The sequence below is a fragment of the Excalfactoria chinensis genome, chromosome 3 (assembly GCF_039878825.1).
Source record: "Excalfactoria chinensis isolate bCotChi1 chromosome 3, bCotChi1.hap2, whole genome shotgun sequence".
Classification (NCBI taxonomy): Eukaryota; Metazoa; Chordata; class Aves; order Galliformes; family Phasianidae; genus Excalfactoria; species Excalfactoria chinensis.
The window spans coordinates 44,458,319-44,470,543 of NC_092827.1; the positions used below are offsets into that span (position 1 = coordinate 44,458,319).

General features: G+C 41.1%; 1 protein-coding gene across 1 annotated transcript in view; it reads left to right on the forward strand.

Moving 5' to 3' along the window:
- The first annotated feature begins 10,676 nt into the window (after positions 1-10,676).
- NT5DC1 (5'-nucleotidase domain containing 1) overlaps positions 10,677-12,225 on the forward strand; it is a 124,729-nt gene continuing 123,180 nt past the window's right edge. Inside the window, exon 1 of the mRNA XM_072333238.1 lies at positions 10,677-10,884. Coding sequence (XP_072189339.1) covers positions 10,792-10,884 — 93 coding nt within the window. The 5' untranslated portion in view covers positions 10,677-10,791. The remainder of the gene's footprint in view (positions 10,885-12,225) is intronic.

Here is a 12,225-nt window from a genome sequence, read left to right on the forward strand (position 1 = left end):
TGCTCTGAAACTATACTTCGGAAATAATTTAAATGAGTAAACATTTTAAAGTGGTGCTGGATATATATTTTTTTTCTTTTAAGACACTGATAGGAATGAATATTGTGCCCCGGTGGCGCAGTGGTAGATGTGCCTCTTGCAACACCGGAGGCCCTGGTTCGAATCCCCCCTGTGGTGCAAGTGGTAGAAGTGCCGCTCTGCTACACAGAAGGCTCGAATCCCAGGAGTTGGACTCGATGATCTCTAAGGTCCCTTCCAACTCGCACGATACTGTGATACTGTGATAATCACAATGATTTTTTTTATTTATTTATTTTTTTAATTTCAGCTGCCTTTTCAGCTACATTTCTTTCCATTTCCACATTAGGATGGAACACATTACTACCACTTCATAGGTTTTTTTTTTATAATCCTTTTAATCAGCACTTCCATTTGGTTTCTGTAATTTGCAAATTGCCATTCTTTTTAATGGAAACAAATTATATGTGTAATCTTACTCTTGACAAAACAGTTTACTCTTGATGATTAATTGTGTTCCTGATTTGTATATTATCTCAAACCATAGATCTACAAAAGAGTTGTATTTGATTCTGTATTTTCCAGCCTTAAATCTTCTGCATCTGTAATGAGAAAATTCTGGCTATTTATTTTCATAAAGCTGATCCCGTAATCCATCTCTACTCTAGAAACCATTAGAAGTACATTTTCAGGTGCTTTGTTGATGTGAGTTACTTATTTGTTAGCTGAACTGGGGCCTAAAACAGGCTATGTCTGACAACAAATGAACACAGAGAAATAAAACTCTGTCAAAGAGTGACAGAATAGAGACGTTCTCTCTATTTATTCAATCAGATCTCACTCTGCTTAAATGTAATACAAGTTGTGCCATTATCCTAAATGGGACTAGACCTGAGCCATTATTTTTCATTTTATTCTGTGTTACTCTAAATGATATACAGCATATCATGTTAAAAATTTAAGCTAATTTGCTTTCTACAAAGCAGTCTTTCTCAGTAAAATCATTCTGCAGCTTTCTAAGGCATGGAAAATAATACTTATCAAATCTATCTCTGGGTGGGAAAAATTTATGGAGTTTTTATCATGGATCTAGCTAATCTCTCACATAACTCTATATTCCATGCCATGGGTGACTTCTGAGCATCACTTACCATCTTCATCTTCAGAAACTAGAGCTGCATCAAGAGAAGCAGAGAAGTCTGAAGAGATAGAAAGGGATAGTGCATCAAAGTATTACACGCATAATTTCACTTGTGAATGAGGTGGGGTTTTTTTTGTTTTTTTTGTTTTTTTTTTTTTCAAAAATAAAATCAGCAGCCTCTCCTGACCACTGCAAGTGGAAAAGAGCTAAAAAAGTACAATTAGAATACATCAATGTACTACATAAATAAGCATAACTTGTAAATTACTTTAAACTACTGAAATATTAAATATAAACATAAATGAATGAACAGAATGAACCCTGTATACTGTTCACTTACCATCCAAATTAGATCAGAGCCCCTTATAGCAATCTCAGAATGTGTAGTTACATGTTTTTCATATGAAAAAGAAAGGGCTAGCAGAAAAGGAAGCTATAATCCTGAAGTTTCCTTCATGTAGACAATGCAAAGCAGCAGACAGGGCAACTGTTACATTCAGTAAACCACCTTAGACAAAATAACCTAGTCATGGCCAAAGGTACCATTTATTTAGAAGCATTATTTTAAATACCTATCTTCAGAAGCATGGGTACAATCTGAGGGTGTATGAATACCAAGATTTAGCTGATTAACTTCTATATTTGATTTCACGTCCTTTCTTCTTTCTTATTCTGAAGTTTGTAGCAATAATTCTCATTGGTTCTTTTACCTTTATGGATCACTGTTCATGGATCACTGTTATTTTTGTATGAAGCTTTGACATACAGGGGGGATGCTCTGAAAGTAATGCCTCCTGTTTCATTATATTGGCCCATGATGGTGGATGTTGGATATTCATTCTTCCAGAGACTGGCCAGAGAAGAAGACAACCTTTCTCCTGCAAAATGAAAATACCAGACTCCCCACCAATTTGGAAGCATTGCCAATCCTGGCTGGACTGTCCTACCACACCCACCCTATAGTCCAGACTTGATGCCTTCTGACTTCGGTCTCTTCAGGCCAATGAAAGATGTCACAGCAGCTGTGAAATAGTAGGTCACCTCTGCTGGAGCAGACTTTTGAGCCTGACATGCAGAGTCTTGTTCATTGCTGGTGAAAAAGTATAGCTAATGTTGGTGGCTGTGTTGAAAAATAACATTTTGTAGCTCAGAATTTGGTATAACAAATAGCGTTATTGTGCTATTTGTACCTGTTGTAGTTTCCGTGGAAATAATAGGGTATGTTACTTTTGGAGTGACATATGTATTTAGAAATATTCTTTGTGAAATATACTAATTAGAGTTATTTCTTTAATAAGTTTACATTAGAGTACCCTCAGTTTGCTCAAAATATAAAGTTTTACAAACTGAAGCAATATGAAAAAAAAATTCTCACTCCTTCCCTTTTGTTTCCATACTCTCCTCTACCTCTTGTCTTGTACCTTTTCTAGGTATTTTCCTCCTTCTTTTCTTTCTGCTGTGTTCTTTCTTTCTCAGACACATATTAAGATGTTATATAAAAAACATCCAACATGGAAGACGTGATCTTTATTAGACTAAGCAAAAGGGCTAGGAAGTAAGCACTTTTAGTGATGCTCACATGTAGTGAGCACTTGTGAGATATTTCTGTTTCTGTAGACAAAACAATATAACATCCTTCTTTGATAAATTTTTCATAGATCAATATTCCTCTTTCTCTGTTTGTGCAGCTTTAAACTCTATTGAAGATCCCCTCTCACTGAGAATAGCAGTAAGCTCAGCAACAGAGGTGAATGCGCACATCATTTAAAATAAAATAAAAATGGAAGAGATGATTGACCTTCTTCACAGACTTGCCAAAAAAAAGCAGACTAAAATCCTTTAAAAGTTATATAAACATGATATAATCTTTTGAGGCTTAGTGAATACTTAGGGTTTTAGAATATTCTCTTCTAGTTCCTTTTCTTCTCCTTGCTATCAAAATTCAACATACCTTTTTATCCTTTTATCAGATAATTACTAGACACCCTCTAGAGGCAGAAGTAGAACAGTAAATATCAAATGCAATTTATATTCAAAATACACTCTTACATTTGAGATTTATAAGCACTGCTATCAGCATTTTATTATTGTAGCTCTGAAGAACATCACTCTTTGTGTCCAGTACACTCAGTAATGAACACATACAGAAGAAAATCTTTCTTAAATACAGCATCAATCACTCATTAAGAAAAGATGATTGTTTTAAAAGATGAATAAAAAAATATATCCCAACTCATCACAGTAATAGTTTGGAATTTGACCTTGAAAAGCTTAATGTGGTGATGACTGTAATGACTAAGTAGCTGGTGTATTATTTAACACAAATTGCTGTGTTAAATTACTTTGGGTTTGTTGTTGCTGTACTCAGCTTTGGTAAGGGATAAAGTGGAGAAATGTGTTCAGTTTTTGATCTTGTGTTTCAGGGGAAAAAAACAAAAAAAACAGTTAAGGAGCACTTTCATAATGAATGGATATCATCCACTTTGAGAATGAAAGATATAGGGTTCAAAACAACTCGGCCTTTAAGGAAGGACAAAAACAAAAAGACTCTGGGAAAGCAAAGAGTGACAGCCTTCAGACAGAGAGAAAACTGATGCACACTGATATGGTTTTCACATCTGCTAGGAATGTGACCAAGTGTAATAAAAATAGGTGCATTACAGCAGCAAGGACTTAGTTTTGACATGGAGGCTAAACAGGAAGAAAATGCATAATGTTTTGCATGTAAAAATTGCTAAACACTAGAAGAAATTGTCTCAGTGGCTCTTTGCTCCCTTTTAAGAAGAGGTTGGACATTTGACTATAAGGGATGTCTTTAGGGATGACTGATCCCCAGAGCAAGAAGATGACTGCCTTTAGGTCTATCCTAGTTCTATTATCTTTAAATCTGTAGTTTCACAGTTGTGACATTTCCCATGATCTATAAACACAGTGATATATTTCAGGCTCATCTTTTAAGTAATTATTAGAAAAAGTGTCAGCCTTAAAACACATGCCTGTAATGTACTCAGCTAATGCAAGAAGCCTCCAAATGTCTGAACCAGATTTAATCCAATTTCACTGATGAAGAAAATGAAACCAAAAGAGATTAAGTTGTAAATGCATGTGAATACACTGTGAATTAATTGGAAATGTAGACAGGGAAGTTAAAAACCCCATTCTAAATTTTATGCTTAGAATCGTAAAAATAAAATAATGGCATGTTGTAAAAGAAAATATAGAAGAAATAAGATGAAGTCCCATAGATCATAGGAGCTGCATATTTCTCTTGCCATAAGACATATACATGGGAAGTATAGATTGGTATAGTTCCTATAAAGTGTTTATTTTCATTACAATTTCTTTTGACTAAATGTAGCATCCATCCAGCTCAGAAAGAAAAAACTCTCTAAGTACTGCTAGACAACTACTCTGAGTTTTTAATATATAATTACTAAGAGTTTAGCAATCAGCTGTGGCTATTAATCACCCTGACAAAATCATTGATTTTAGTTTCCTTCTTTCATGTTGCTTGGGAAAAGTCTGAGTTAGATTACAGGATCTGAGAGGGCCAGTAAGGACCATGAGCAAGCTTTTGAAGGTCCTTGAGGTATGCTAAAAGATTCTGAGTGCCTAGAGGATTACAGCCTTTTTGAATTCTTAATGAACTTGCTGTTTTAGCTTTGAGAATCTTGTCTCTTTAGCAGTGTGAGCCTTACTTCCATGATCAACATACAAATATTTTCCATCGTCTTCTCTACCTGGTAACAAGGCAGCACGTGCATCACAAAGGGGTGCCTTGTAGAGTAAGTGGTATTTTGCCAAACATTAAAGATTGCTAAAGTAATAATAAAAACTATTGGCTGCTTTTCAAAACAAATCTATTCTTGATAGCATTTTTTCTTTTAAACTAGGACATCCTTGAAAAGAGCTAGTGTTGTCAGATCTATGCCTACTGAGGCATCACTCTGTAATGAAAGTCAGAGGCCGGCTTCTGTATATTCTTAGACTACACCTCCATAGTTTTCTACCAAAAAAAAAATGTTTCCTTCTAAGTGTGCTAATCCTAAAAACATAGCAACAAATTCTGCAACCCTATTTAAGTTCAAACATGTAGAATTCCACTGGAAGCATCATTTCATTGAAAATCCCGGAAAAACATGGCAAATGTGTGACTACCACTGACAATTCTTGAGTTTTATTTTGAAGATGTGAGTGCAGAATCAGGACTGAAGGCCAGCTTAAAATTCCCTGGGCAAATAGAGTTTAAACAGGTAGAGCATCCTTATGGCCAAACAAATCCTATTTGAATCTGAATATTGATTCACATATAAGAGGAATATGATACATTGGTCTACATTAGTACATGAGAATGAAATAAGAGCAATAACAGCATTTGTCTGGGGGCTACCACAGGCTGCAGGGAGAAAAAGGGGAGCACTCAGAAGCCCCTCAGATGAGCTGAAGACTTCAGCTCAGTCCTTCTGTATCAACGGTTGAGAATTTGATTTGACCCAGTTCCATGACTTGTGGCATGGAGGGATGCGCAGATCTGCACCTCCGGAAAAGGGGATAAGGGAAAAAAGGTAGAAAGATGGGCCTCAGAACAAAACAGCAGCAACGATATGAGAAGAAACAAACTAATTTACTAAATAAGATAACAGAATGCAAGACACAATATAATACAATATAATTAGAATTGGAGCTAATAAATATAATGAGAGAGCGTGTCTGAAAGGTGGATAGGCCTCACCGTAATGCTGAGGTGAGACGTGCAGTCAGCTTGAGCAGCAGGGAAAGAAGAGAGCCGGAAAAGGGAACAGGGAGCATCAGGTGACCTAGCAAGGTCTTATATCTGTTCCCCCTGAGCAGAAATGGTAACAGAACAATGAAGAGTCCTCTAGGGAATGTAGAAGTTCTGTTCCGGGACAGGTGCCTGGACCTGGTTCATTAACTCTTTAACTTCCAGTGCACTACATGATGTAATGATGTGGAATACCAGTAACCAAAAATCATAAGAACATGACATCCTGTCATCCCCAGACTGTGAGAATCATTCTCAACAGGGAGTTTGTGCTGTGAAGAGTCCAAGCATTACATCTCCACAGTGGTGGATATGGTGAAGGCCTGAAACACAGTCAAGTTCAGGACTGTGAAGCAGACTTCTACCTGTGCATTGAATTACTGCATGAGTTAAAAGCTAAACCAAGTGCTACATTCAAGATCTAGCTCTTAGCAGTGTGCTATTTAGTTGTTTGGGTGTTTTTTTGAAAAGAACAACAACAAAAACTTCTCTTTGTGTTGACGTATTTGATTATAAAAGTAATTTTATTTCTTTTGAAAAAATACAAATAGTCATTAGTATGACCGTTTTGACTTTATTTTTGTGTAAGCAAGTGCTACTTGTCTAACATGAAAAGGTATCATTTCTTCAAATTGTTGTTTCATTTTCGCATATCACTATTGTATACTCTTGCACAGTACGAGGGATCTTTTCCTTTTCCTAAAATAAAAATCTAATAACCTAAATAGACAATTGGATGCAAATGCATGCCTAGGGAAGAAAAAAAGTATCAAACAACTCACAGAGTCAACTTACACAGCGTTGGGAAGGTAAAACCAAAGTGTGAGGAAAGTACAGCAGAGCAGCGTGAGTGAGGATCATCGGCAAATGAAGGCAAGGAGGTCCTCACTGCATTGTACTGCTGCCCCCTTACGGACAAAGAACATGAAGACTACGGGGAGGCTGCTCAGAGCCTAGAAACTCTAAGTGACAAATAAGGTTTAGCTGTAGTTTTGGCAGGATTCTTTCGCCTTTATGTATGTCACTGGATACGACCTGGTTGCTTTTGTACTCTGAGGCATAGAATCCAAGGATCATTAAGGTTGGAAAAGACCACTTAAGATCATCTAGTCTAACCTAAAACCATCCCTACCACACCACATGTCCCTCAGTGCTACATCTACATAGTTCTTGAACACTTCCAGGGACAGTGACTCCACCACCTCCCTGGGCAGCCAGTGACAGTGCCTCACCACTCTTTCTGTGAAAAAAAATAATTCATAATATCCAGCCTGAGCCTTAAGGCCAATACCTGTTGTCCTATCACTGTTACGTGGGAGGAGAGGCTGACCCCCCACCTCGCTACAACCTCCTTTCAGGTAGCTGTAGACAGCTATAAGGTCTCCCCAGAACATCCTCTTCTCTGGGCTAAACAATCCCAGTTCCCTCAGCTGCTCCTCGTAAGATTTGTGCTTGAGACCCTCTCACCAGCTTTGTTGTCCTTCTCTGGACACATTTCAGGGCCTCATTGTATTTCTTGTAGTGAGGGATTCAAAACTGAACACAGTACTCAAGGTGCCGGCTCAACAGAGCTGAGTACAGAGGGATGATCATCTCCCTGCTCCTGCTGGCTGTACCATTTCTGATACAAGCCAGGTTGCCATTGGCCATTTTGGCCACTTAGGCACACTGTGGGCTTACGGTCAGCTTGCTGTTGACTTATACGCCAAGATCCTTTCCTTCATGCAGCTTTCCAGCCACTCTGCACCAAGCCTGTAGTATTTTCTGTGATTCTTGTAAACCAAGTATAGGACCCAGCATCTGGTCTTGTTGAACTTCATCTGAATGGCCTCAGACCAGCTGTTCAACCTGTCCAGATCCCTCTGTAGGGCAGATCAATACTTCCCTCAGACAGATCAATACTTCCTCCCATCTTAGTGTTATCTGCAACTTTATTGAGGGTACACTCAATCCTCTTTTCTGGAAACACGTTATTGCCCCTACTCTCTGAACATACAAAGCGGTGGGAGCCTGTCCTGTGCTGAAGGTAGGGGGAGGCACTAAGAAAGGCAAAGTCACAGAATCACAAAATTTTAGGGTTTGGAAGGGACCTCAAAAGATCATTGAATCCAAACACCCTGCTAAAGCAGGATCCCTACAATGAGTTGTACAGACAGGTGCCCAGTGTCCAGATGAGTCTTGAATATCTCCATGGAAGGAGGTTCTACAACCATTGATCCAAGGGGTGGAACACCTCTCCTACAAGGACAGGCTGAAAGAGCTGGGGCTGTTTAGCCTGGAAAAGAAAAGGCTCCAAGGCGACCTGATAATGGCCTTTCAATCGCTATAGGGGAATGACAGGAAAGAAGGGGACAGATTCTTTAGCAGGGTCTTTGGCAATAGAACAAGGGGAAATGGCTTCAGGCTTAAAGAGGGTAGATTTAGGTTGGATATAAAGAAAAATTATTTTAAAGTGAGGGTGGTGATGCACTGGAACAGTTATGTGGGCACCCCTGATCTGGCCATCAGACTAAGCACTGAGCTGAAAAAATATTTGAAAGGATGCTCTTAACAGACTAAGATGGCTCAAATATGATGGGGGATTTTAATCAAACACAGCATAATTCTGAAAAAGGTGCTAGTGTGGGCTGTCAGGACACCTGAAGGACTCATCTGAAAGCAAGAAATTGTGAGACAATTGAAAGCTTTTCAGGCAAAAGAGAAAGAAACAAACCTCGGTGTTGTTGGTTAAAGTAAATTGTTAGGAGCTTCCTGTTATCATGTTGGTGCTGAGATACTGAAGATGAAGGTGATATTCTTTGATTTGTCTTCTTTTTTTCCCCAGAAATGAAAACCTATCCTCTTAATCTACATTTTCTATATTTTCTATTGCCACAGTTCTAATTTAACCTTCAGCCTCATATACCTGAAATTTAACTTGATGAGTTGCTCCATTGTTTAAATGACTGAAAGTCACTTAAAATTAAAGTGCTTTTGTGCTGTAAATTGTGAGATAGCTCCTCATTACTGCTACTATTATTGTGCAGTACTCACAAAATCTGGATGTTCATGATTGCTTTTGATGGCGAGTACAGTGATCACTCCAGCTGTTCCAATTCTATAGCACGCTATATTGGTTTTGTAGTGAGCTTACATAAACGTAAAAGGTTTAACATACATGGAAAGCAATGCTATAAATTTTAAATGCTATGATCTAAACAAAATTTAGTAAGCTGCATGAGGCCTTTTGGGAAAACAAAAACAAAAGCAAACCACCTTCTGGAAACATGACAATTCCCAAAGTGGGATGTATTGCTACAGTTTTCAAGTCAGATAGAGTTAGTATGAGGGCAGCATAAATACTGGAATCTACTGAAGTCAATAGAAATTTGTCACCATTGACTTCAGTGGGGCAGGAATTTCCTCCGTGTTTCCTAGAGTGAGTGGGAAGAAAAATGATCTCTTGCTCAGAGTTCCCTTATCTTGATGGCTGTGACCACTGCTGCATGCAAGATCCTGGATGAATCTCACTTTCTGCATGCTCATATTTCACACCAGTTAACTTGGAACACACACAGGCATACACACATATTTGAGCATATATATCTGAAATGTATTATTGTGTCATTATGTAAGAGAGCTGCCCCGAAAGTAATGCTGCCTATTTTATGATGTTGGTCCACAATGTCAGAGGTGGATGTTGGTGGCATGGCAGTAGAGGTTGAACCTTCCCACCAATGTTCTTTTACATTTTTTTTCTCTGTGACAGATGGCAGCAAAGGGACAGTCTGACAGAATGGCAACACTCATTGAAGCTTGCTGACTCTGTATGGAGACCAAGCAGTATATGTGAGCACAACAATGCACTGGGCGATGCAATTCAGTAGCGGTGAAAGCAGGTTACCTCTTCTGGTGCAGATTTTTATGAGTGTGGCATGCAGAATTTTGTTCAACACTGATGAAATGGTGTTTGGCTCTGTTTAAAAACAGCATTTTGTAGTTGAAAATTTGTTCTATCAAATAGTGTTATTGTGCTTTTTGTGTTGTAGTTTCCATGGAAATAAATGGGAGGCACTACTTTCGGAGCAACTTACGTATATATACAGAGCTGCATATACACAATATATGGAGTATTTGTAATATATGGTGGACATACATGCATATAACAGCAGTAGAATGGATGTTAAGGTCTGTGGGACATTCTGAATTCCTCTGAATGAAGCTGCAATAGCTCGGCCTGAGGTAATATCACACAGTCCACGTCTTTCTTGCTGACACCATATTGTTAGCATTAACATACTAATAGCATCCTCGTGTTTTGATGACATCACTGTCTCTAAACAGCGAAGTGAATTCTAGAGAGGAATGAAGACCTGCACTCAAGTGTTCAAGAGCAGCTATGTAAGCATCCCAAGCTTATATAGGATAGTCAGGTTCAACCATAGAAAACAGAATTAATTCAATGCAGCTCTCATCTGTTTTGTTTTTCTCCAAACGCAGCATTCTGTTACTCCTAGCGAAGCGCCCTCGGGACGCTCACTGTATATGAAGCCCTCCACCAGCCGCAGCTACCTTCAGAACTCAGCGGGACCCGCACCTTTCCCAGCCGCACGAGGTCTCGGCGAGAACGGCTTTTCTTCACCAAAGCGACTGAACGCAATCGCTCGCAACCACCCTCCGCCTCTCAGGCGCCGTTCTGTTGCTGGGGGCCGGTCCCCACGCAGGTGAGGGCGGCCGCCGAGCGGTGGGGCGGAGTCGGGGCGGGGCGGACGGGCTGCGGCCGCGCCGTCCCGCGCCGCAGGAAGCACCGCCCGGACGCCTTCCTCTTTCTCTTCCTCCTCCGCCCGCCTCCCGCGGTGGCGGCACGGCCATGCAGCAGTACTTCTCCCTGGCCGACTGCGATGTGATGGGCTTCGACCTGGATCACACGCTGTGCCGTTACCACCTTCCGCAGAGCGCGACGGTGAGTGAGGGTACGGCGCGGCCGCGGAGCCAGGGTTGTCCGCTCCGCACCAGCTGCTCGAGAGGAAGGGAGAGTGGGGGTGTGCGGGGCCGGCGGGGGTCCGGAGTGCGTCCGGAGTTGGGGGGAGCCCCGCAGAGGGACGGAGAGCCACCGGGTAACGTGAGCGGAGGGGAGAAGCGGGAGCGCGTCTCTTTGCCCGCCCCCTCGGCAGGCCTCAGCCCGAGCGTGGAGCAATGCCGTGTCTTTGCCTTGGAAACGGCGCCTCCGGAGTGTTCTCCTGACTGGAGTGGTGCTTGGAAAGGCAGAGTTCCCACCGTCGGATCGCGAGGTGGTGCAGGCGGTTAGAAGTGCATAGCGCTTTCTGTAGGGGATCGTGGCAAACTTTGTCGTGCTTAGAACGGTGAGCGTAAGGGCATTCAGCACCTCTGCCTCAGCGTTGCTGTCAGAGCCAGACCCTACTGACATGCGCTGCACTTTATGCCTCAGCGCTTCTTTTCTGCCAGGCCCCTTTCAGTTTCGGGTGATCCATCGGCGAGTCTCCCCTCTGTTGATGTCAGAGCACTGCACGGCTGTCTCATGCCCCGTGGATGTCCCTCAGTGTGATATAGAAATAACTGTTTTTATAGTAACAACCGTAGCAGTGGTGCAGTGCACCTTGCTCTGTAAAACTGTATTGCCTTCTAAAGTGGTGTTTGATTCCCTGCAGAGAGGCATCTTACTTATGGAAAAGCACTTCTTACATCTTGTTTGCTCTTCTCACTAGGCAGTGGCCGATTGTCATGTGCCCTTTGCACGCATCCTTACTGACGATCAATAAAGCACAATAAAGTGCTGGCATGAGCACCAGAAGATACAGTTCTTTATGTTTGTCTTTCTCACTATTCATAGCCATTCCCAGAGCAGCTTTGGGAGAACAGCTTTAATGAGGGGTCTCTGAGAAGAAGGGATCTGGCATCATCTGCATAGATTTACTTGTGCATCTTCAGTAGCATGTTACAGTAAGAACTGGATGAATGTCCTACCAGGCTTTAACAATATTCTTTCTGGCCCTGTGAATCATTTATGTTGTAGTTGCCGTTTTCTTCAAAATATGTTTTATCAGGGATGTTTAAAATGTTCTGCATCCAGTTCTGGTGCCCCCAGTACAAAAAAGACAGGGACTGTTAGAGAGGGTCCAGAGGAGGGCCACAAAGATGATCAGAGGGCTGGAGCACCTCCCGTATGAAGACAGACTGAGGGAGCTGGGCTTGTTCAGCCTGGAGAAGAGAAGGCTGCAGGGTGACCTCATTGCAGCCTTCCAGTACCTGAAGGGAGCCTGCAAACAGGAGAGGAGTCAACTCT